General features: G+C 44.1%; 1 protein-coding gene across 4 annotated transcripts in view; it reads left to right on the forward strand.

The window, feature by feature from the left end:
- The window catches only part of MYO19 (myosin XIX), a 580,271-nt gene that overhangs the window by 126,629 nt on the left and 426,807 nt on the right, over nt 1-26,835 (forward strand). For 2 of the 4 annotated variants that reach the window (XM_078679798.1, XM_078679797.1), the window contains exons 2-4: nt 5,291-5,328; nt 6,099-6,243; nt 8,357-8,505. In XM_078679798.1, coding sequence (XP_078535924.1) covers nt 6,114-6,243; nt 8,357-8,505 — 279 coding nt within the window. In that variant the 5' untranslated portion in view covers nt 5,291-5,328; nt 6,099-6,113. The remainder of the gene's footprint in view (nt 1-5,290; nt 5,329-6,098; nt 6,244-8,356; nt 8,506-26,835) is intronic. The other 2 variants (XM_078679796.1, XM_078679795.1) reach the window with 1 other exon arrangement.

The following is a 26,835-nucleotide window of genomic DNA, read 5'->3' on the forward strand; positions in this document are numbered from 1 at the left end:
AGCTTTGGTAACTGCTCAAGCTGTCTCTCGCCGGACCTAAAGACTGCTGAAAATTGCAGCTCACTTCTTGGCAGCAACATTCTTTGTGGAATGCAGTCGTTAGTGTTATTTGAACAAGTCGGACCTGTTTCCAGTAGCTACGGAGGTGTGACCTCTGCTTGTGATTCTCAAGGAGACTGGTTCAGGCCGTGGCTGGCGGATTACGGGCTTTCTGCAGTCTTTGACAAGTACATTTTTCGAAACAAAGAAGTATGATGCCAGATTATTTGGAACGCTCACATAGATTTATTTTTGTACTAATACTTATTTGCTTGTCTTCCAATCCCTGCTGCGCATAGTTCCACGTTTTCTCAGTTAGTTATTTTTGTTTCCTGCATTTTTCATGCGTGTATATTGAAAGAGGGCATGGCTTCTCCTCTCGCCTTCACTCCCACTCGTGTTTAAGAGGTCACACTATTACAGAGGCAGCTGTGTCCCAAGTAGTAAATGCTAGCTCACACCAGGGGTGGCGGGGAAACCTGCCTTCTTTGACAAATGTGCAGTTTGTGCAGACTGGCGCCATTCTTACAATAACAATATCCCTATCGCCCCTCATAGCCCAATCGCTCCTGTCACCAAAACAGCCTCGTCAGAGTTCTGCTGTTTGCTCCACAACTGCAGATCTGCAATGAAACACAAACTGGAAATTTCTGACACCATCATCCTTCACAATCTCGACATGCTCTTCCCCACAGAGACCTGGTTCAACAACACCTCTCATTCTATATTTGATCTTCTGTTACCCACCGACTACTCTATCTTTAGAAATGGCAGAACAGACAAAGTTGGAGGAGATGTTGCAATCCTCTTTAGAAACTCCCTTCGACTTAAGGCTTTTCCTAACAGCTTCTTCCGTTCATTCGAATGCTTATCTCTTGCGCTTCAAGTGCAACACTGCTCACCATTCAGATTCCATGTCATTTACCACCCGCCTGGTGGCTGCTCTTTTTCTTCTTTAGAGAAACTCACTGACTTAATCAGCGACCAATACGCGCAAAGTGACAGATCTTCCTGGGAGACTTCAATCTTCACTGGGGCTCGTTGGAAGATTCCTCTGCTAAGATGCTGGCCATCTGCTTCTCAATAAAGATCTTATCCAACACTGTACTGAAACACACTCTCTAAGGGCTTAATTCTGGACTATGTTATATCTAAAGCAGACATGCTTACTATTGCTATCCCTATTCATGGAGACTGGTCTGAACTCTTCCTCATCCCCTTCTCTCTTTACCTATCGCACTCTATTACTCTTGGCCAACCTAAAAGGACTACTACCTGGTTGCGTAACACTAAAAACATTGACCTCAATACTCTCTGTGATTCCACTTTGCTATCACTTCCAAGGCTAGACCCGAACTTGGATGTCAACGATCTCACCTCCCAATGCCTCTCAGTCTTTGCAGTCGAAACCGATAGTGTCGCTCCTCTCCAAAGGAAAAGGCCTAGTCCCTCAGCACCTTGGTTCAATAAATCCCTTTATGAAGAGAAGAAGAACCTGAGAATCCTGGAGAAACAATGGAGACAAGCTCCATCCACCCCTAATCTTGCTACGTTACTGTCAGCACGATCCAAATACCACAAACGCATCTTCCTTGAAAAAACATCACACTTCGGAACCCTCCTTGACTCAGCCACAAACAGACCCAAAAAACTATTCGACCTCTTCAAAAATCCAAACTGCTATCCCCCAACCTCCCAGCCGGAAGATTCTCCAAAGAAAGCAGCGGAATTCAATATATACTGTGACAAAAAAGTGAAATCATTGGTGGATCAGGTCATTCATCCTACCCCTCTAGAGGAGCGTAAATCCTTAGTCATTTGGTAGAACTTTGACGCCATCTCTGAAGATGCCCTCCTCAATTGCATCCTCGACACAAAGCCCTCCAACCATTCTCTTGACCCCGTTCCTAGTAACATTGCCATTGACTTCTACACCCATACTCTTTCTTATTGAACCAGTCTGATTAACCTCTCCCTCAGTCAAGGCTCCCTTTCCTGTTAACTTTAAAACAGGACAGGTTACCCCTCTTCTTAAAAAACCCCACAGTTGATGCAAACGACCTCAACAACTTCCACCCCATCACCAACCTCTCTTTTTTTGCGAAAATCACAGAAAGATGTGTAGCAAAACAACTTTCCCGTCATATCAAGGACGATGATCTTCTTGACAATTTCCAGTCTGGTTTCATTCAAAACTGCAGCACTGAAACAGCCCTGCTGCAAGTGATCGATGATGCGCTGCGTGTATTCGATTCAGGGGAGTGTTGTCTTCTGATTCTTCTTAATCTTTCTGCACCCTTTGACACTGTGGGTCACCACACTCTCCTTAACACTTTTCAACAGAGAATGGGTTTGGAAGGAACAGTGCTTAAATGGTTTGCCTCTTTCCTTTCGGACAGATCCCAAATAGTCAAAATAGTGAACAGTCTTTGGTCTTCATTGGGGGTAGGTCAAGGTGTCCCACAAGGCTCTATCCTTGCACCCACATTGTTCAGTCTCTATTTGGAACCATTGGGAAATCTCCTAAGTAAATCTGGGATCCTTTACCATCTCTATGCGGATGACACCCAAATCTACCGTAAGGTGTCCTCCACACACGATCTCTCAATCCTCAACTCTACTCTCTACAAAAATGGATGTCAACTCATCAACTCATTCATCCTCCCGTCAACCTCTTTCTCTCTTCCTCCTGTTCAATCTTGGATGGATCAGCTGAATCTTCTTAACAATAAACCTATCGTTGTCGACATCGCAAAATCCCATGGTGTCTTACTCTACAAAAGGCTCAATCTACTCTCCCACATCAACTCCATTGCAAAGAATGCTCGATACCAACTGCGCCTTCTTTGGGGGTTTCCATGCTTCTTCCCGGAGCAAGACCTTAAAACCATGGTCTAATCACTGGTTCTCTCTAGATTGGACTACGGCAATTCTCTTCTTACTGGCCTCCCCAAATCCCACCTTTCCCGTCTTAAATCCGTTCTCCATTCAGCGGCTCGTTTTATAGTTGGGCCCAAAAGAAGTGATCACATCACGCCCATTTTGTCTTCCCTCCGTTGGCTTCCCATTGAGACGAGATCAATCTACAAGACTGCTTGTATCACCCACAAAGCCTTGTACACTTCCTTCCCTCGCTACCTGGCGAATAAACTGAAAATCTCTGGAGGCTCTAGACCGTTTCGTAATGCGAAAGAATTACTGCTTGAGCCTCCCACTTTCAAAAGGGAAAGATTGATGGCTCAATCCTTCTCGGACAATGCGGTGTGAATCTGGAACTTGCTTCTGTCGCAGCTACGCACCACCACCTTCACCTGGATCTTTAAAACTGACCTCAAATCTTTTCTCTTCCAAAGACACTTCCAGAACTAATACACACCCCTTCAAGTGCCTCAAGGGAGTTCTTTCACTATTGTAAATTTTGTATTCTATGCCTGTACAAGTGTCATCCCAGTGTGTTTTGAGTGACTGTCATTTATTGCTGTTTTATACCTCTTCTTGTATTTCATTTGCTTCTGTAACATGCACATTTGTAACATTCTCCTCATGTAACGTAAGTGGTCCTATTGTGAAGCGCTCTGACACCTTTGGGTAAAGTCCAGGCTATATAAAAATGCATAAATAAATAAATTCTTCCAATGCTAACCAACTCCCTATTTAGTGTCACAGTCCCCTGATGTAACAATAGTCCGTACGTGCGGTGGCGGACGGGAATGGAGGGGGAGGGGGGTCGAGGGCGAGCTCCAATGGGCCCCCTCCGGCACTGTGCTCGGGCAGTGGGCCCCTGGTCTGAGAGCTCCTGGCGGCGGAGGGGATTGGATGTGGGGCGCATCTATGTACTTTGCAGTGGGGCCCCCCACAAGATTTGTTATGCCACTGTCAGTCCTGTGGCAGGCAGCCTCTTCTTACAGGCAAACCTCACGAGCATCCGTTGAAGTTAGTAACCGCCCAGTAACTGAACTTCAGTGGGATGTTTGGCCAGTCAGTGAGAGGTTCTCCGTGCACCCAGAACGCTGGTTTTCAAAAACCATAAAACCATGTTTTCTCGAAAGGTCTGGCCTTCTCTGTAAGCTGTACCTCTAAAGGCTGATTGTAGCCCAGCCCCATCTGACTTCCCGAAGTTCTACTGGCTGCAGAGCTATTGCTGTGACTGTGGTAATGAGCCTTTTTAGGGGTCTACCGGTGCAGGGGTTCACCCTTATCTGTCCACTGGTCCTTACACCAACAAAGTAGAGATTTGCACGGAAGCAGGAATATCAAATAACAAGTTTATTAATCACTCATGAGTGGGACTACATCAATACAACACCCTCAGGCACTGTACGAGGTAGTACAAGGAATACAGAAACCAGGAGCCTTTTATACACACTTTGTAACTGAGTAAGCATGGAGACTCAAAATAGAAGGTACAGGCATACACAGGAATAGCTATCGACTAACCTGGTCAGACAAATATCTCTTGATCAGCAAAGTAAAAGGGGAGACAGGACTGCTTACATCCATTGAAACAGCCTGCCAGTTACATTCTAAGACTGCATTCTAGCAACTACAGGCCTTTCTGAGCTCATACATTGCTCTGGCTCAGTACTGAAGGAGTTAACTACAGTTGATGACTCAAGCAGGCAGGCAACAGTGAAGACGGCAGAATCTCATGGCTTAACAAAATGGGTGCCACTACAAAATGGCTTCAGCTTATGCTAACGGCAATTTCTCTGATTTCCACATGACTTGCACTACCACACACATTCTCTATTTTCTATAACCCCTAAAACACCTCACCCACCACTACTATACATGACTTTAAATACTAACACGTTTGTGTAAGGTACCAAACGTCTCCAAAAGGTAGCGTGGCACATGGGCATAATGCAAAACCAGATAGCAGAGCTGTGGGACCTCGTGTTCTAGGCGAAGAGCATTCTAAGTTAGACCACGCATGGGCTGGTTTACCTGCAGACATGTCTGTATTCTGAGAAGGCTGTGGATTGATAAAATAGCCGTTAAGCAAAGCCTGAAAATTAAATGAGTATCATCTTTTCAGGTAAAGTATTATTGCTTTTGTTATTAGTAAAATAGCAACGAGGTCATCGTGTACGGTATTAGTGCTTAAAGTTATTGTGGAACAAGCATTGACTAAGCCAATCAGTCTGCGTTGGATCCTGGCCTCTTTGCTTTGGCAGTGCTTGTTTTTTGCAAAATGTTGTTATTGAGGAAGCTTTTGACATAATAAAGATTGTGATCCCTTTGCACTCAGATACGAGGATCGGACGCCATTGTTTGGATTTATTCCGAGTAAGTCAATTAGTGTAGCCGTCTCACTTTCCTTCATTTTTTAACTTTCTCCTTTCCACACCTCCTGGACAGTACTAATCCGGTCTTTTTATATCTTGTGGTTCAATCACTCTTTGACCTCGGTTTCCTTCACGGAGCACTACCCCATCACTTTCACTTATTATTTTGAGCACTATATATTGAGCGCAGCATAGCTTCAATCGGATTTATTTTCATTTACGATGTTCTTTAACACAGGATTTACTAATTTATTTTTTTCATCACCTAGTGCATGTTACAAAATTCATTAAATCTATACATAGGGCATGTTTATTTTTACATAAACTGTGGTTGTACTATTATGTTTGCTAAGGTCCTGTATTATGTTATTTGTAGGCCCCTGAAGAAGGGTCACCTTGACCCCAAATGCATTGGGCAAAGGAGTAAATATAACAATTCTATAAATGTGAAGAAAAAAGAAAATAATTTTCTTATGAAGTACAATAAGGAATAAATATTCTGGATGGAATAAACTATGAAAAAAGCTTTATTGATTATTTTTTGAAATATTGAACAATACAGGAGAAGAAACCTAACAGTTTCCAGTGCGTACGTCTTCGTGAAAGGGTCCCCCCCATTTCACATATCAGGAAGTTATTAGGGAAGCTCCAAGGCCCTCGTCGATCTATTACCAGTCAGTTTTCACAGATTTGGCATAGTATTGAATGTAAAAATGTAAAGCCGAGATTTGTCATTCTTTAGTATCTCTCACTATTCTCTCTCTCTTCTAGAAAAATGGACCAAAGATGAATCCGCCGGGCCACACAAACCTGAACGACTCATTGGAGGACGAGGTCAAGGCTTTCTTGATCGAGGAGGATAAACTGCATCAGTTTGACGATCTTACTAAGGTTAACCCAGTGAACACTGCAACAGGTACCACTACTTACTTATAATGATATTATGTTCCTGAAGCACTTCCAGGTCCTGGTAACTGTTATTACTCATCTCATAGGTAATTGAGTGCCTGCTAGGCAACTCTGACAAGCATATTGTTAAATACCACATTTCTGTCGTACACCCTCCCCCCCCCCCCCCCCCCCCCCCACACACCCCTTTTCATGGCCAGATTGCTACACCATGCCCTTCAGCATCCAGGTCCTAATAAATACTTTCCAGCTTTCAAGAACCAGCAGCCAGTTTATTGTAGCCTTGTCATTTTGTGAACATCTTGTCTCTTCCCGTGTGAAAGCATTTCCAACCTACGACCTCTTAACATTACTATGATAGCTGGATGGATCCTGTTTACCAAAATGGGAACCAATGAAAACTCATTCTGTGGCAGCAATACTTTTATGGTCAAGTTTGCACTTCAGAAACTATAAAATCGAAGTCACAAAAATAAATGGAATACACAGTATGATAAAGTGGAAAAAAAGACATTTAAACATCTAGTAAATCAAGATAAGTTCTGTTCAGATTTCCAAAAATACATTGCAACCATCTATGCATGGTGTGAAAATAAATACTACTAAATATTTTAGGGTTTTAAAGAAATTACTAATCACCTGTAGGCCAGGTAAGATATTTGCAGAGGATGCTTATGTCACCAAGTTTAGAGCAACGTGCAGACGCAGTGTACCAAAACGGGTACTAGACCAGTGGTTCTTAACCAGTGGTGCATAGACCCTTGGGCGTCCACAAAGCCTATTTAAGGGGTCCATAAACTGCTTAGAAAATTAAACCATGTTAACAGGTTAATAAAGTGTATAGAAATAAAAAAGCTAATAGTGTACTTGAACATTTTAACACGTTATTCAAATCTGAAGGAATTTGAAACTGGAATTTAAAAATGTAGCTATTATCCTTAGACTGGTTCGTGGGAGCAGTGCAAGTGCATCAAGCAGAATATAGTATGGATATTGAGTGGCCTCAAGTGAATTTAGAAAAGCTCACACCTTCCTATTGATTTTTTTTCAATATATGTTGATTAATTGAACTAAATAAAATATTTAATCATTTATGTGTTTGTTTGATGAATGCCTTTTGCTATATTTTTTGTGTATTGTGCTAGAGTTCAAATAATCGAAAATGCTTAGGCTGGGAGTCCCCGGCTTCCAGTAATGACCCATTGGGGGTCTCCTGATTCCAATTATTATTTAGTGGGCGTCACCTGGTTCCAGTAATGATTAAGTGGGGGTCCGCAGAAGTAAAAAGGTGAAGAACTACTGCGCTATAAAGGGCCTAGTTGGAGGGTTCAAGTAGCCCTTGAGCTAGCAGCATCACACCATTGTGCTTCTGCCTTGCCAGAATTTGGTTTGTACACTTCCTGAAATAGTTTTTAGGAAGTATCTTAATTCTTTTACTATTGACCGGCTGGTTTACTGATCAGTAACATCTTGGTATTGCTCCTACAAACATTTGTAACATCAATTTCTTTCAACTTTTGTTGGGATAGGTATGATGATTTTTGCCTATGGTCAGGGTTCAATCAAGTGACTACGAGTCAGAACCCTTGGATAGTTAATATCTGAGAGTATGTAAAATCACTCTGGAGGAAAGCCCACACTTGAGTATTCCCCACTGAGGATATGCATATTCACAGCACCTGGTTTGTACTTTGATTCCAGGGTTATATACTAAAAACACTTGTGCGAGGGCTGTGTGCTGCTTTCCTATAGTGTAATGAACGATACAGTTGATGGTTTTTCCCTTTATTAGTATGATTGAGATGTCTGGCATGAAAGCAGATGTTTTTATACAGTATAATAGCACAGGCAGATTATATTTTTCCAAGGAAACGCTGGCGCAGACATTAGCTACTCTTGCAAAATCATAGTTTTGGATGTAAAAATATATAATAGAGGATCTGTGATTACTAGAAAACCTTTTTTCTTTTCTTTTTTTTTTTTTTTAGCTTTTTGAAGTATAAAATGAATACATACTCATGCATGAAAAAATTATTTAAGGTAATTCCTAACCCAAATTTTAGAAAAATTATTGAATTAAACTTTTAAGCAAACTTTGCACAATTACTTTTTTGTTGTAGTATTGAAATGTCTACAAGCAAGGTACGCATCGTCTGTTTTTTATACGAATGCTGGCTGCACACTTGTGGCTGTCAATCCATTCCGGCCTGTTTTTCATCTCTATACACCTGAGTTAATGAAGGAATATCACACAACGCCTCGACCTCAGGTAAGTGCTTTATTAATGATTTAATTGTTAGAATAATATAGTACATTTTAATAAGAACACTTGTGACCAGTAGACTAGTTTTGCTTTCATAATAAGGAATTACTGGAACCCTAAACACGAGAAAAACATTCTGAAAGACCCTGTACCTGTCCTACCATGCATGCATTGTGGGAGAAAGCAGTGTGGTGTCCTAGCCAGCTGAACATCAGCTTGCGGCTCAAATAAATGCATGTTCTGCTTTTGTTTATAGACCATGCAATACTGGGCACTACTTGTTTCTTAGCTGATTTGCAGGGAGCACCCAAGAATATCTGAGGATGTAAAAATTGTGGACCTTTCATTCAGTAGGTGACAACTAAGTTTAGCTAGATTCTGGAATTTAAAACAGATTAGCATTTTTAAGGTAAATATGTATGCAAGACTGTTATTTAGGCTGTCTATATTTTTCATGACTGTTAAAATCTGTTTAACTTGGTGGACTACATTTGACATGAGGATCTTTGAGGACATTTTAGCAACACTTCAGGCTTTTGTTTTTATCTTTGCAAAATTTCTGAAAACAATCGCAGCTTGTGTTTTTGGCTCGACTGTTGAGACATCAGAATTATTGTGCTGTGCTTAATAGACTATGAGTCACCCAGACACCCAAAGTAAAACAAGGTGCAGAGCCACAGATCCTTCTGGCTCACAGTGAAATGAGCATCAATTTAGTAAGTAGCCAGTGATGGTACACAGGTCACATACATATTTCTTTAAACAGCATTGCATTTATGATAACACCTACTTTGTGAATGAACAATGGCCTGGCACAGAAGATTGCATGAAAGACCAACCCATGTGGGCTTTTTTGGCCAGGACCTGGAATGGATGCACCCCAAATTCACGACCAGATCAATATCTAATCTACAGACATACATAATTTGGAGCTGTGTCTATCAACTCCCAGGTATAAAAAAGTTTTTTATCCAATAGCATTCTAAAATGTATATGCAAATACACCAAAATAACACAGAAACTGTCTACCCCCATTCTATGCAGAACAATTCTTCCAAGACAACCACCATTAATTGCTTTAGTGATTTCACCATTGTACAACCGCTAGCTTGTTCATGCCTAAACATATGCTGTGCTATAAAGCATAAATTCAATGCATAGAATATTATCTTAGATCACAAATTCAAATTTTTTTTAAAATGAACTGGTTGACTGGTGACTTCTGCGTGTGGTTAATGGTCTGATACCTTCAGCCCCAACGCTACTCCTGTTTAGGAAAGAGTTGAAGACTTCCCTCTTTAAAGAACACTGCACCACAATGCATTAATTGTCCACAACTCTGCTTTCTCTCTTGTTACCTGGTGACTTTAATGTTACCTTTGACCATGAGCAGCGTTCAACTGTCTTTTTGCTAGGTTTGTGCTATAAAAATACCATATACATACATACATACCTTCAGAGTGCAAATTTGTGTGGTCTCACTGTCCGTGCCCACAACAATTTACTGCTGAAATAGCTGATTCTGAAAGCTTCATTGAAAGCTGAAATTATGCTAATCAATGAATGGGCTTTCCACAATACACCCAAGGCTTTCTGTGGAAATAGTCTTCCGCCGTCTGGCACCAGACCTTCCCTTTGTCAGAGATGAGTCTGGTGTGAGGTAGGGAAAATGAAAGACCCAGAGCACAGAACAGGAACAGTAACAGAGTGTGGTGGGAGAATCCTTCTGCTTCAGAAATGTATGTGTACCCTGCAGGCTACACTTTAAGCTAATTTAAGATATTAACCCCTTCGACGCTGATGACGAGCTGGGCTCGTCATGAGGTAGCCTCCTCGCACGCTCATGACGAGCCCAGCTCGTCACGTAAAGTGCGCTTTTAAAAAAGTCAGCGTACGAGCGGAATTCCGCCCGCACGCATGCGGTTAAAAGGCCTGCCGCTTGGGGCAGAGATGACCGGCTAGGGATTACAAACATCTCTGCCCCGTGCAGGTTCATATTCTGAAACAAGTTGTCCATAAAACATTCAACAACAAAAAACCACACTTAACAGTTAAAACATTTAAAAGGACTCCCTCCTGGCTACCCAACCCCGCCCCAACTCACTACGTTTCATGATTAAAATTTTGTTTCACAGATCATAAAAACTGAGCAATTCCAACTGCCACATCAAGATAACACATTTCGGACAATAACTCCACAGCTTTATTCCTATGGAGAGCATCATATTTAAACCAGCATTGGCATAGCCAATAGGTCTCGCCTTTGGGACCATATAAGTGTTTAGCGATGCAGCACATTATCCTGGAAGCTGTGCTGCCACGGATTGAGTAGTTATATAATTACTACACACTGGGTCATGCAGTCTGATTCAGGAATATATGCTTGCCTCTGCGGTGCGCTTCTTCTTAGGTGGTTTTATGATCACCAACACTTGGCAGGCTTGTGTGGGGTCAGATGCCCAGGGGCACCAGAAACCAGTCTATACAACATGCATATCTCTTTTCCTGTGTGATCTTTGAATATCCAATGGCTCGTGCAACAGAGAGTTACTGGTGATGAGGGGTGGATACGTAAACATGAGGGAAAGGAGGGGTGGTACACAGACTCAGGACATGTCTAGAGGACGGTGGGTCACTAGTCAATCGAGGGTCAATGGAAGGAGCAGGTGGGTCTTTTGAGGGAGGCTAAAGCATATGCTTTAAAAAACAAAGTAATCAAACTGAAGCCTTACCAAAATAGAGTTACATGCTGGCTGCCTTTTCCCTGGGAGGAGATCATGTAACAGTCCACTGAAGCCTGGACAGTTAATAGGCCTTAATTAGTGTAAATTCCCCAAAATCACCTCATGTTAGGGTGACTCTAGTACTGTAATGTGATTTTATCCGTTGAAATATCCCAGTTGTAACCCTGGTAATTATGTCAAAGTGGTATTCAGTATGAGCTGTACAGTTATCTATCTGTTAACAGCTGATGCCAGCAAAGATATTACAGTGTGAGGTGTGCTTTGTGTTTTAAAGTAAGGACAATGAGAGAAAATAAAATGTTAACTGGGTCAGCAGCATAGACCGGATGCTGCATTTGTATGAAGTGATCTTAAGGAAACAGTATCTATATCTGTTTATTGTTGTAAGTTTGTCTTTTTTTTATTTGTAGTATGCTTGTGTGGCACTTTAAAGACGTGATTTTGTATTTATTGTTATGGATTTATATTGATAATGTTGCATTCTGTTGAGATGGTTTGATTTATTGTTTTTGTTTGATATATTTTTTTGTTTAAGGTTTATTTTATTTTCTAGATAGGGAGGGGAACATAGGTCTCGATGTACCCAGAGTTAAGCCCACAACCCACTTAGGGCCGGCTGCGTTTCATCAAAGTTTTTCCACCAATACGCAAAAGCATTAGTAGGCTAGTTGGAACATAGCATGTCGCCTACAACCCTTGTTGGGCCGGCCTCGTGACTCAGTACATATGCAATATTAACTTGTTGTGGGAAATCTCAAGACCTTATTTAGATCAATAACATTGAAAATGCGGGAAAGAGGCCCATATAAAGTGGGTAACGGGGAGGAGCCAAGCCGGCGACCGAGATGGCCGCTCGGGCTCTCGGCTCCGTCGGTCGCCTTCTCCTTCCACGAAATCCTGCTACTAATCCTGCGCCTGGGACACGATCCCGCATCGGTGGAGTGAAGCGGTGCCCGGCAGTGTGATTCCGGTTAAAATATCGGCTCGCTCATGGAATTATTGTCGTCGTGAAGATTGCGGCCTGACCAACTAAGAAACCGGGACCTCTGGTGGTGGAGAGGTTGGCTGCAAGCGCAACAACATAGGCCATAAATGACCGGAGCGGACCGGTCGACCCGGATGGGAGAACTGATTTGCCCGATTTCATCGGTGAATACCACGTTTGCGTAGCGCTACTAGCGGGACAGGGGAACACTGCTCTAGGCGCTGCCTGACGGCCCTATTTGATGCTCCGGATGGTGCCCGTGACGAAGGCCGACAACAGCTCCGCCCGCCTGATAAGAATTTGTGGCTGCTGCTGCCGGGGGTGGCCCGGAATTCCGTCGGGCCGTACACTGATTGCGGCAGAGAGTCAGATCGGTGGTATCTCCCTTGGCATCGATGGTGGAGAGCGGCCGCGGTTTGTGCATTGGTGCCGGGCGGCGTTCCGATTCAACCCGGCTTCGATTCTCCGAGGGGGTTAGATTGACTCGAATACTACCCCGGTAAGGATTTTCCTTCTTGGAGGGTCTCGGGCAGTGGTGTCAATTGCTACTACCGGAAGAGGTGAGATGGAATATACACCAGGGGCTGTCATGGTGGCTATTGCTGACTTGCACTCCTTCATGAATCGGAGACTGCTAGACCTTGAGCATAAATTGGTTGCTATTGTGTCTGAGATGGGGCTCATGGCTATGTACTCCGTTGTTCTAGATGGTGATCCTACGGTTCTAGACCCTAACGATTTGCAGTCATCAGTTGTCCGAACTTCCTTGTCGCACGAAGTGCGGGGTCTTGCTGATAGCGAGTTAATTGGTCTGAGGTGCCTGAATGCGGGTTTTACTTTTCCCCTGGACTTTGTGTTCTCCATCGGACAACAGCGCAGAACATCCTTATTTGTGACATGGGACAACGCGGACAGCTGGGCCGTGCCTGTACTGCGGCTTTCAGCTTCCATTCGGATGGGCCTCGAAGGATGTGTCCGGTTGTTTGGCCCTCTGGCAGTGACAGCGGATGGTCCAGGGGATCTCACTGCTCTGGATCGAACTGGTCAAGGTTGACCGACTTCTGCCTATTCGGACTGCATTGCTGGGATCGTGCTGATTTTGGACTTCGCTTTATATTGTTCCTTTGCGGGAGGTGGGCTAGGTGATTATTGGTCTCCCCCTAATTTGCCAATTTTGCATTATCCTTACTAGGTCTGATAGCATATGGGGGGCGCATAGTGGTGGGGGGAGGAGGCGGGAGCTGGGAGGTCCTCCTCCACTTATATCTTTTTACTGTTTTTCTCTCTTTCTCATCTTTCTTTCTTTCTTCGGGGTACTCCTGGGGCGACAGGCACGCTGTTAGTGGGGTAGGCCATAGCCATTACGGTGATGTGGGGTGGCGGGTATTGGGGGGGGGTGTTGTTATTTTAGTTTGTTTTGTTCTATGGTCCCTTTCCTTTTTTCTTTGGGTAGGGTTGGCTGTATCTTCTTCTTTTCTCCTTTCTCCATTCGAGCATCTGCACTTGCCTCTACTTTATTGTTTTGGTCGGGTGGGTTTTCCGGATGACGTTTTTGCTAACTAGCTTGCCATTGTTTGATTTTTACTTCTGGCCTGCCTCGGGCAGGCGTAGTGTGTGCTTTAAGCCTTATTGCTCATCGTTAATTCTCGATTGCATGGAGGGGTATGCTCCTCCCGTCTCTTCTGGTATATCATACAGTGTGATGCCTCTTATGATCTAGCCGCTGCTACTGCTTCCATATTATAAAATGAAACCTCTATTATCCTTGTGCTGCGCAGTGCCTGCAACCGTATATTCTGACTACGTAGTGATTCCTTTTTGAACTATAAGACTATTGCATTGCTCCTGTTTACATCTCCCGATTTGCGGCCGGCCTCGGTGGTTGTAGGCCTGCGCCTGTACTGCTTTGAGTGCTTCAATAAAGGTTTTTTAAAAATAAATAAAAAAAATAAAATAAAGTGGGTAACGATGAGTAGATAGAAAAAGAGAAAGTAATGGAAAAGAGAAATAGACAGCAACGAAAGCGACCAAGTAGGCTGACGGGTAGGTGCACGCAGCGGTGCATGATGCTAAGATGTAATACCTTCATGCTTGTCAGAGGGGGTGATTCGCAAGATTTTCTAATTACCTGAGGAGCCTGCTAGGATCTGGCGGGAGTATAGCATCTTCAAAGAGTTGTAGCGCTCTAAGCTTGGTGGGTAGATAACGTGCATGTTCTATTTTTCCGCCGTGTAAAGGGCAGTGTAATAGGCCCTGAAGGCCTCGCATTTGGCCCGCTCCTTGGTGACCCTTTCTCTGCCCGGCAATTGAATGTTCGCTATGTGGGCCTTTGCTGCACGTGTTCGTAGGCGCTTCGCCAGCAATCTGCCCACTTTGTCCCCCCTCAAAATATCGTTGCTTCAAGGCTAGCAGGGACCGCTCGGCTTTATTGGTGAGCAGGGCACTGAGTTGGCCCCTGAGGTTTGCGAGTCGCTGCCGAAACGCAAGCGAGGGATGGTTCTGGTCCTGCTTCTCCCATTTCTTAATGACCTTAGTGAGACTATCTTCCAGGCTATGGGACTCCCGTGCCCATGAAATCAACAGAGATGTGATGTGGCCGCGGATCGTAGCCTTGAAAGCATCCCACACCACAGGGAAGGGAGTCTTGGGCAGATCATTGCTCGTAAAGTAAGAGTCAATGGCAGTTTGTATGCTTTCCACATCGGCTGGATCCCGTAGGACCTGCAGCAGCAGATGCCAACCCGGGAGGCGGGTGGAGCAAGCAGCTGGATCCTGCAGAAGAAGCTGAACATGGGTATGGTCGGATAGTGATATAGCAGACATAGAAGCCGCTAGCGTGTCTCCTACAAGTGCGTGTGAGATAAAAAGATAGTCAATATGCGAATATGAGCGATGGACGGGCAAATAGTACGATTAATCCCGCACCTCTGGAGAGTGATATCCCCATGAATCCATCAAGCCAAGGTCTGTTATCCGTTTCTGGAGTGTGGAGGACATGGCCCCCGACCCGTTCGAGGAGGCTTCACTACGGTCCATCGCAGGATCCCACACCAGGTTAAAATCTCCCCCCAGAATCAGGCTTGGCGGGCAACCGTGTAGAAGGCGTAGGTCAGGTGGGGCTGGTGAGTCGCGAGGAGGGAAGTCGGAGTAGTTGAGCCGCTTCGTTGTAGGACCGCATCACTTTACGTTTGGACTCCCATGTAAAAATAAGGGCGAATGGGTGGCCCCACTGATAGATGTCCATGCTCGTCAGCTTGTCTGTCACAGGTTTAAAGGCGCGACGGCATTGCAAGGTGTTGGGTGCCTGTCCTGATAGACCTGGATCTTGTTCCTCTCGTATGTGAGATCCTGCTTGGCTCTCGCCACCCAAAGAATATCTTCTTTTTCTATGAAGAAGTGGACCCCGGTTAGGATATCTGGAAGGAGGCCCGGCCTGCCCGCGGGCCCGATAACTCGGTGCGCCCGGTCCAAAGCCGGCGAGGAGGCGTTGCTATCCCCCCAGACCTCATCGAGGAGCTGCGCCACATAAGTCATAATGTCCTTCCTTCTCCGCCCCGAGAGGAACCCCCCCCTGATGTGTAGGTTGTTCTGCCGACTTTGATTTTCCAGGTCCTCCTGCTTCGTTTGCAACTTTATGTGTTGGTCTTCCAGGATGGCCATGCATTGCCAAAGTTGCTCCTGATCTTCTGTGCGAGCGTCAACCGTCTTTTCCAGCCCGTCTACTCTCTCGCCTAGGTCCATAACTTCCTTCCTGAGTTCCCGAACACAGGAGTGTACTTCGGTGCATAAGGAGCCAATTTCGTTCTTCAACTCAGACATGAAGGAGGCCATAAATGCTTGCGTTACCGGCGACGAGTCTCCTCCAGCCAGCGGAGTCACCTCAGCGGGGGCAGACGGGCCTGCCTTACCCTACATCGCTGCCACAGAGTTGTCATTGGCGTTTGGCACTGAAACGTCCTTGCCTCTATTGGTACATGTCATTGTGGATGCGTGGCCTTCCTGCTATGCACCAGTCCCTAAGTCCAGCGAGGGTCCGCGACAGTCCACAGGGGCCCCAGGTAGTGTCAGGAATATCCTGCTCTACTTGAGGAGCGCGTCAGCAGCCAGCGGGCCTCCCCGCGGGCCCCAACCACAGGTTCAAGTGCGTCAGAGGCTGGTGAGTTGGTGATGAGTCTATATGGCGCGTGCCGTCAAAGTGTTGCCGGTACAGGCTACCTGCATACCTCAGTGCCCAAGTGGTGGAAAGGCCCCCTAGTTCGCAGACCTCTCCTCCACCCTCAGATAATTGTGCTGAACTCAGGGCGTGTGTGCCTAGGTGCGTACGCCCACAGCCAGCAATAGGAGAGTGAGTGTGGGGCCACTAGCCATGGAGGAGTCTCAGGAGGAGCCGCAGGTACCAGTCTCACCCGCAATCACAGGGGGGTCCCTAGCGGCATGTAGGCCAGGTCCCCAACGGCATGTAGGCTTCCCACCGTCAAATGGATTGTGGAGCAGCAGGCCCGAACAAGTGCAAGGTGCCAGGGCCGGTAGGTGCGGGGGCGCAGGGGGACGTGGAGAGGTGCCCCACCTGCACCCGAACCATGCCTCAAGTCCGCCAAGGTCCATTTAGTGGGAAAGAGCAGGCCGAGCAGAGCAGGACGGAGGCTCGTATCCAGCCTCAGAACCGCAAGGCCAAGGAATCGCCATCACCGGGGCCCCTTGCCGTCGGGGCTCCGGCAAGACTCCCAGAGCAGATGTGGCTCGCCGCTCAGGCAGTCAATGTCTAAGGGGGGGGCCACCACTGCAGGTGTTCGCCTCCGCTGCCCCCGCCGTCTCTTACCACCAGGGATGGTGGTGAGGCTTAATGCCGCAATCCCAGCAGCCCGGCGTTAAAATCTGGCGTCTACAAGGTCCTCAATAGCACTCGGAGCTCGCAAGCAGCATTCCTCGTCAGCCACACACCGCTATGGCACTGGGTGATCCGGCCCTCGCCGTTCGCAAAATGGTGGCCGCTGCCGCGCGAGCCCCCAAGAGGAAGAATTCCACTCACCGCATATAGTCCAAACCGGGCACCGCAGTTGCTCCGCTGCTGCATCAAAGTGCCCAGAGAGTGCCAGTATCCGCTCACAGCCATCCACAGCACCAGCAGGTATACAGGCGACAGCCCTCAAAATGGCGGCACTGGCCCAGCTCGGCTGGGCCCGAGTTCCACTCCCTCCCTCCAGGCCAAAACTATGCACTGTCTGTCTCCATGGGAGCTCTCCTGCCACTCCGCATCCGCTCTCGGGCCCCTTTGAGTCTGGTGGGGCCAGTAGCTTCCCGATGGCTGCCGCAATCGCCCAAGTCCGGGTGCCTCAAAATGGCGGGTTTGCGATCTTGGCCCAGGGGTCGGAGTGGAGCGGCTCTGCCACCACCGTTATCACCGCCCCCGAACCACTCTCCGCTTGCCAGCTGACTTCTCTCAGCTTCCGCCAGGTATTCGCCCCCAGGGGTGGCACCAACAAGCCCCCAGCTCCGCTGTAATTGCTTAAACATAGCGGGCGGCCAGAGCTCCATCAGCGTGTGTCTCACTGCATGCTCAGCGAGACCACGCCCCCCAATTTGATATATTTACAATGGAACTGTGCATCCAATTTGTTTCTAATGTAAAGGCTTTTTTGAGGTTGGAAAGCAAGTGTGTAGGCAAATTGTTTGCGTAAATTGTTTCTGATCAGGGAAGAGAGACGCTACTAGCATGCAAGCTGTCCGGAAAGGCTGACTGAGATCTTATTGTATTGGAAGTGAGAAGGGTGCAACAAGGTGGATGGGAGGGGGAAGGGATGGCTGGATGAGGGCTAAATAGTTTCTGGTTGTGTTGTGAAACCACACGCATAGCTATAAAGATTGCTATCGCTCTCTTGAGCTGCATATGGCTTTTGTTTGGGAATGTATCTCTTCAGTGAAATGTCCGAAATTACAGGATGGGAAGCTTCCTGTCAAGATATGACCCTAGTTTACCAGCTGCAAATACGTTTGATGTAGCTACAAAACCACGTCTGGTGTGTTTTAGGGATATTTTAGTTTCTATAGAGTAAATCGTCGTGTTTTGGTGGGAAATGTGCGTTTAGGGCATCTAAAAGGCAGTGTGTGTTTTAGTTCTTATCTATATTTCTTAATTGCAAACAAGCACACGCAGCATTTTCAATACAAAACATAAATTTAAAGGAAAAGACACAACTTTTCAGATGCCCCTAAAAACAATTGGAAAAGACTCCGCCTTTTAATTCGCATAAATGTAGCGATAAATGTTTTGAATAATTAAGTAAATACTTTTTTAATAAACCACAAACACGATGTAGAATAAAATAATGTAGCAGTTTAGCAAACGAGAGAAAGAGGCGCTGTTTTTCTATTTGCTAAACTGTGTCTCATTTGCTAAACTTCTACAGTATTTTAAGCTAGATCGCATTTAATCCTAATGAAAAGTATCCGCTTTTTTTGTTGTGTCTTCGGACAAATTGAAAGGGAATGGGAGGCAGTTACAGTTCAGGGCTACTTAAAAGTTCAAAGGAATGTCTGAGAGAAAATGGTCTACCCAAATCGGGCTACTGAGTAAAAAATACGAGCGACACACAAATAGAGTTTAAAATACTGAGCACAACTCTGAGCATAAGAAGGAAGGAGGCGGGAAATGTGCAGGGAGATGTGGGGAGCACGACGAAAGGCCTGAATGGAGGAAAGAGGCGCAGATAGCTAAGAAGGCACAGAAACCGGCACATCAACTGGTGAAAGCGGAAATGCAGAAGGGCGAAATAGCAAACGAAAGGCAGAGTAAAAAAGTGAAAAGAGGCTCAGAGGGGATAGAAAAACGTAGAAAAGGAGTAAATGAGAGGCAGAATTAAAATGAGGCGTCAAAGCAAGAGTGAAAGGAGGCACGAGATGGAGCAGCTACATGCAAGAGAGAAGGAGCAGAAGGAACAAGCGCGTGCGGCAACGCTAATTGCAAACAGATGGCGCCTGCGCGCCGCTGCTCGCTCCCGCAAGGTGGATGCCAGCACAAGCACGAGTGCTTGAAAAGGCCAGACCAATTCCAAAAGGTAATCTCCTAGAGCAGCGCAAGCACGCTGTCTAGGCGAGACCTAAATACAGGGGTCTTAAAAACTTGATTTGATTTGCAAAATCAAAGTTGCAGTCCATAAGAATATGAATAAGGGTACATCTAACATTCAAAGGGCAGGGGCATAGACCACTATTATTCTGTACCCTGATCCTGTGTGGGCGGGAGATGGATTGTATCCCACCCTAGTCCTTAAAATGTAATTCCTCAATCCTGGGTCTAGTAACCGTGATAGATAGAGAAAAACAGTACCCTGGCCCAATGTAGCAATCGAGAAGCTAATGGATAATTTATTCTCTAGATACAGTGGGTCGATAGATTCAGAGGCTGTAGAAGCTGATTCCCTCAGTGCTAGTTTGCCTGGAAATGGGAACCAGGATGTAACTATACCACTATTTATATGAATGTTCCTTAGTGCAATTATTCTGGTTCTTATGGCCTTTGCCCACATCCTTTCACTGCTTTGGATCTTTTACCAACACAATTTGGGGACTTTAACAACCTCATCATCCTCCCAACAATGTGTGGAAATATCTTCGTGCCAGAGTAGAGGCCGCCGCATTCCAAGAGACGAGATTGCACTCTCTCCTTATGGCCTGAACCATAGTATCCTGGGGGAGTGATAAGTCTTTTAAGCACCACCCCTTCCAATCTATCCCATTCATATATTGGGTCGAGGTTAACAGCCTCTCCCCAATAAAAGTCTAACTGAGGTAGCTTCCCTTCATAAGCTTTTAGTAATGGGATATGAGATAGGTTTGGGGGGGCTACCATTCAAACTTGAGACCATTGGCCTGCAAAAGGCCCATCTGCTTAGTGGCATCCCAATGAGCACCCCAATTTAAATTTCTCCTAAAAATTAAATCCAGGTATTTATATTGATTGGCTTGCTCCACCACGTGCGTACCGTAGTGCCAAGAAAAACTATGTACTTTTTTTTCCAAAGATCATGATCTTGGTCTTTTCAAGATTGATACAGAGATGGTTCTGCTTGCTATAGGTTGCCAGGGCATTGAGTTTCCTCTGCAAACCTAATGGGGTATAATCCAATAACACCAAATTGTCTGCATAAAGCAAACAAGCAATATGCTGGTACCCAATTTTTGGCAAAGGGTGCTAAAACGCACCCCTAGCTGACGCCATTGTCAATAGAATTTTTTTGTGATAACTGACACAACTTATCTAACTCCACTTGAGCCCAATTGCCAAAGTGCAAAGATTGGAGTGCCACAAGAAGATTTGGCGGTAGGTTCCAGGAGGCAAGTTTTCCCCACAGAGTATCCCTATCCACAGAATCAAAGGCTCTCCGGAAATCTGCAAAGCAACAGCACATCCTTTGATTGACCTCCAGAGCCTTTTGAATATTGCCCACAGAGCAAAACAGTGGTCTGTAGTGGAATAACACTCGTGGAAGCCCCCTTGTTCCGCTGCCCAATTTTCGAGTTTTGCTAAAATGATCTTAGAAAATATCTTTAAGGAGATATCAAAGAGGCTTATCAGCCTATAGTGCATAGGGTCTGTACCACTCCCTTTTTTAAAAATCGGTTTCACTATTGACCCCTTCCAGGACGAGGGATAAAGGCCAAAAATAGCAATCCAACTAAACAAGAAGGAGTTATTTGTAGCCCACCAGACACTATTTGTTTTAATTATGACTGCTGGGATGTTATCGGGTCCAGCGGCTCGGGAGAGTTTTACCCTCTCAATGGCAGCCTTTACTTTCTTCACTGAGAACCATATAACTGGGAGAGTTTGCCCATATATTTTCTGATGTCCATCTGTACTAAAAGGTCCCTTGTATAAATCTAACAAATAAGTGGCCCACTGGGCTTCAGAAATCATATAAACAAGTGTGCCCCAATTTTGGCCATTAAACTCATTGACCTTTTTCCAGAATTTTTGCTGGTCATTTAATAATGATTTCCTGCATCTTGCCCCCCTTACTATGGTAAAAGGCTGCCTTTTTTGTCTGCATGAGGGATTTATAATGGTGTTTAAATTTAACCAATTCTTGGGTGGCTGATGGGACAGTTTAACGCCTAACACAGAGATGTGTGCAACCTAAATGCCACACCTTCCTCTTAAAGTATTCGTACAGCATTTACCAGGCCCACAAAGTTGTTTACTATTTCTGCCTCACTAAATATTTTGTTCCTCTGATAGATGTTGCTCATTGCATTGAGGGTTGGAGAAACTAGGCTGTCAACTGTTGGCTACCTAATGAGGACCAGGAATTGGCAACTAGCTTACAAATTAGTGATCAAATTAAGATATACCACCCTCAAGACCATGCTGTAAATATATAGGTTAGCACTTTAGTCGGACCAATAGTTCTGCAGTAGCTATACAGATCAACAATAATAGAACCTTGTGTTTGGAAAAGAATCTATGGCTATCTCTGTTATGCATTAAAACCCCACATTTCAAATGCACAGTCTTGGTAAAAAGAACATTTACAAACTCAAGAGACCCAGAGATTTAGGATTTTCAATGAGATTTTACCAAATTAGTAGCAAATTTATAATCTGCATGTAAAAAGGTTAAGTCAAATTCTCAGATAAATTAGTTACAGGTGTATGATGAAACTACACATTAAACTAAAGCAGATAATTAAAGTTCTTACAGTCCATAAGGGAAATACTCATACAAGGACAGAGTCTTTAAGAAGAATGAGCAAAAGGGACAGCTCAGCAGGGCATTGCGAAGCTATGGTTCAGCAAAGAAATCCAAGGGAAGTTCCGGTAGGCAAGAGGTTCCTGCCACCTCCAAGGACAGGAGTCACTGTGAAAGAGTACTTCCAGGATGGGCTTAAGCAGAGTCCGTAAAAGTTCTTAATCGACGGAAATTGCCATACGCAAAATTAGGGAATTAGTAGGGCTCATGTGGAATTGGCCATGAAGCCAAAGAAGAGCCAGGGCAGGAGCGTGAGTGGGCTGAATTAAACAGCTAACATTTCGACAAGTGGCAAAGGGCTCAAAAAGGGCACCCTCCTCCTGGGGAGAGCAATTATCTAGATCAACCAGTCCGGAGATGACATAGATTGCCACACCATCATCGTAAGTTGTCCATGTGATCATCATCCGCTCACAAGGTGCAAAAAGTGATTATATTAGCATTCTTTCCTATACAAATAGTCTGTTCTGGGCACACAGGTTAGTCCACAATAAGCTTATTCATTACCAAAGCTTCCCATGTGCCAGTAGCAAAGGTTCATGTCTCATGGTAGTATCAATATATAAGTTGCAAATATGTTTCCACTCAGTCCTGAATGTTAGGGGAAAGTACAGAAACGCTAAATGAACGTGCTGAAGAAAAATTGCTTCTGCTAGTCATCAAGTGACCATACCAACTTTAAGGAAGGAAGTGAAATTAAGACATTAAGAGACCGCATATCATTAAAATTTAGGAACAGAATTAGAGTCAAACAAAGGTAATTCAATTAAGGTATTTGTCTTAATAGTCAAGTGTAATGCATTGTTTCATGAAATGGTACATAAGTGAGTATGGCCTACTACCACTTTTTGCTAAGTGTGCACGCGCAACGTGTAGTTATATTTTTTATTTTAAGAATTCTAAACTCTGCCCTTATAAGGATTCTTCATTGAAAGTTTCATCTTTCTGGTTAATAGGTCTGGGTGTAGTTCGCGTAGTTCTACTCTGCGGAACTCTGTGAAGTGCCGCAAAAACTTTGCCGCAATCCTATGTTTGTTAAGCAGTCCTGCTGGTTCTAAGATAAAAGTTTGGAACTGTAAACACTTGTCACTGTTGCATACTACAGACATTATCACATGCTTCTTTGTCCTTGTCTTTAGCCACCCACTAGTATTAGGAACTAGCTAGCAGTTTTGTAGTAGTCCATCCTATTTAGCACTCCTGAGTTATTGTACGTAATCTAGATCTGACTTTCACCAGTGGTATACGCTTTTAATGCAAATAAGGAAACTTTCTACCATGGAAAACACATTAGTAATCTTAATTTGTGGTTTAGACAAATTCTCATTTCTCATCTTAGGTTGCATGGACTCAGCAGCATTTATGATACTTCACAGTTTCTCATCTGACAAATATAATTCACCTCCATGCTGTGCAACTAGTGAATCATTGAAATGTAGATCATCACAGGCTTAATTCTCGTCCTTCGATTCCGGCACACTCCAGGCCACTGCTATCCTTATAAGAAGTCTACCATGGCATTCTTTACCCGCTAGTGTGCTGGACCATGAAACTATATTCCCACAATTGTGTCCTCAACCTAGCCAGTTTCAACATCAATTGTGTTCTCCCATCCCCAGGTGAATGTTTACATTTCATCGCCACCCAAATGCAAGCATGCATCCTTCTTTATTACAGAGTTTTGATGTTGTGGGAGTCGTAAAGTGCGGGAAGCATATCCAGTGGTGACAATTTCTTACTATCAGTTTGCTTGAACACTTCTTCCAGACAGTATGTACACAGCACATAAGGGCAGTGATATTAACAATATCTGCTTCGAGATCTTCGATGCACTACTTCTTTTCTATGTTCTGGTCCTTACTTATTAAGTTCCTTTCTTACTCTGCGCCGTCCTTGAGTCTTAGTTGTAAATTACTCTTTCAGTTATGAACAAATCCGTAGAGCCTCAACTATGACCATAACTGTTCACCAGTCTCAAGCGATGGAACACCAACAGTAACACTTAAAACTCCATGGTGACATTTGCACAACTTCTGCAGAAATGACATTTTTTAAATACTCACCTTGGAGGACTACTGTACTACATCGTTTACCTTTGACAATGTCATGCCCTTGTCTGTTCGATGAACCAACACTTAATGTCCACTACAATTATGCTGTTTATCTTTGTTGCCATAAACTAGGTTTTCATTTTGAAATACATGACTCATTGCCTCGTAACAGATGGGAGACAGAGGAAGCGTATTTATTTATTTAATGCAGTTTTATATAGCGCAAACTTTACCCAAAGGTGTTGGAGCGCTTTACAAAAGAACCAGGTAAATTACAAAAGGTACACAAGATAGACTAAACACGCAAACACGTTACATATAAGCAGTTATAGGTACACAAGATAGGCTGAACATGCTAAAACGTTACATAAATGTAGTTACAACGCTAACAAGTTGTATATTTATATTGTAAAAAATATAAAAGGTGTCCGCGTTAGGTTAGAACAGGAGTAAAATACTTATTCGCAGAGTTGATCTCAAATGAGTGCCAGATAAATTACAAAAGGTACACAAGATAGACAAAACAAGCTAACAAATTACATATATGTAGTTACAACGCTAACAGGTTGCATATTTATATTGTAAAAATATGAAGGGTGACAGCGTTAGATTGAAGCCGGAGTAAAATACATATTTACAAAGTTGTCCTAATGTGAGTGCTAGACCATTGCCACCTGGGACTTTACAATGGGATAAACGGGACAAGTCCAAGACTGCAACCCAAAAAAAAATCAACACTGGAGCGGATCAGCTAAAGTACTTGTGAGTTCTGGAGACTTAACACGGCAAGTTTCAGAAATCAGTTTGTTGAAGATGCCTGGGAATTAAGCCATCTCGGACTACTGCTGGTGTAAACTTTACATATTTAAACAGCTTTACTACTGTTCTGTACCCGCACGTTTGCCCGCCCCTCACTCCCTTTCGGCTGCGTTCAGCAATCCCCATGCACTGCACTCAACTGTAACTGTGCCAACTTCCAATGTGACTGTGCCCACTTCCAATGTGACTGTGCCCACTTCCAATGTGACTGTGCCCACTTCCAATGTGACTGTGCCCACTTCCAATGTGACTGTGCCCACTTCCAATGTGACCGTGCACACTTTCTCCCTGGCATCCCCAAGCTTTCGTGATGCGTAGCCCGATGGGTGTTACAGAAACTGGAAGGTCTTATAAGTAGCACCACTGGAATTGTGCAATTCTTTGTCTGCACTGTATTCCATAACTTATGCACTTGCCACATAATCCATCACCTGCCGCATAATTTGCTGATTTATTAAAAAAATATATAATTTAGAGCTCAAACAGAACAAAAGTTACTGAAACCGGTGCCATATTTGTTGATGCATAGTAGTAAGTGCTGTGCAGAGTTTAGCTGGCCATTTGTCTGTTGCTAATTACTGCCTTTTATGTTAGACCTTTGTCTAGGCAGTGTTAACATGTGGAAAAATGATCGCATAATGAAATAAAACTGCCACAAATTGTGCCTCATTACGCCACATAATTTGCCGTTTATTGCTGCATAGTATAGTGATTCCTGCAACAGATGTGGTCTTTCCTTGCCCTATAACGCCAGTTGCACTGCTTATAAGGTACAACAAAGACTGTAAGAAGAAATAGCCACTCTACTTGATGGCAAGCTGTCTTCAAATCAGTTTATAGAAGAACTTGGCAGCTCTGTGTATGCCAGTCTACTCATCAGTGAGAAGCAGTGAGTTAAAGATCACTGAATGTTGTCATTAAAGCCTCAGAGATCAATTCAGATGTGCAGCTGCCAGGTTTTTGTTGCAATAAATGCAAGCCATAGTACAATCGGTTTTGTGGCCCCTATGCTGCATATTTTGGACAGAATCTTGCAAATTCCATTCTCAAAATGGATTATGCCTTAATGCTTGTTTCACTTGCATCATACCATGTTTCAAACTTATGGAGTGTGTAAATCATTTTACAGTCCCTAATACTTACCAAATGCATCCTCGTGGCTATTGGACTCCTAGTTTATTCATTACTTAGTAGTAGACATTGCCTGCATCGGGTCAGTGTGCAATTGTAAGCTCTTTTTTTTCTGTGATCTAAGTTTTCTGTGGATATTGATTTTCATTGACATTTCATAGACTACTTGTGGCTTCTAGTATCCCAGATTGACGATTTTGGAAATGCCTCAGACTCCAGGTGATATCAGCTCTCTTTACTCACCTCAGGCATTGTGTGTTTGCAGGTGGCTGTACTTGTTTGTGTTTTACACGAACCCTGTACAAATACAGTGATTATTGGCCCTAAATCCGTCAACAAACAATTATCATTGTCTTCTGGTCACCCAGTCTTATGGATCCTCACAATCTTAGTGACTCTGATCTTGTGTTGTCTTTTTTTTCTTCTCCTTTTTTAAAAATTAATTACCGCCTGAAAGAGAACACAACATAACAGAGACCAAATACAATGCTTAACAGAAAAATGAAAAGACAGAAAAATCATAAATATAAGAGCACAGTCAATAGCATAACGAAACCTAATACACTGACCTCAGAAAGAAAGAGAGAGAGAGACCAATTGTCTAACCAAAATGAAGAATTTTCCTCCCAGGAATAGAAAAAAAGAGAAGAATAAACCATAATGTACTAAATAATCCTAAATAGGTGAAGGGAAGCTCCAAAACAAGAAATAAAGGGAATGTGCCTAAGCGTACGTGTCCTGTTGAGTAGCTACATTGGCCAAACCAGTCCCGGACGGGATCCCAAATCCAAATGGACTTTCTTCTGCAAGAATCCTTTTCAATTAAAACAATCTCCAGTTTATTTATTTATTTAAAAG

Source organism: Lissotriton helveticus, chromosome 3_1, assembly GCF_964261635.1.
Source record: "Lissotriton helveticus chromosome 3_1, aLisHel1.1, whole genome shotgun sequence".
Taxonomy (NCBI): Eukaryota; Metazoa; Chordata; class Amphibia; order Caudata; family Salamandridae; genus Lissotriton; species Lissotriton helveticus.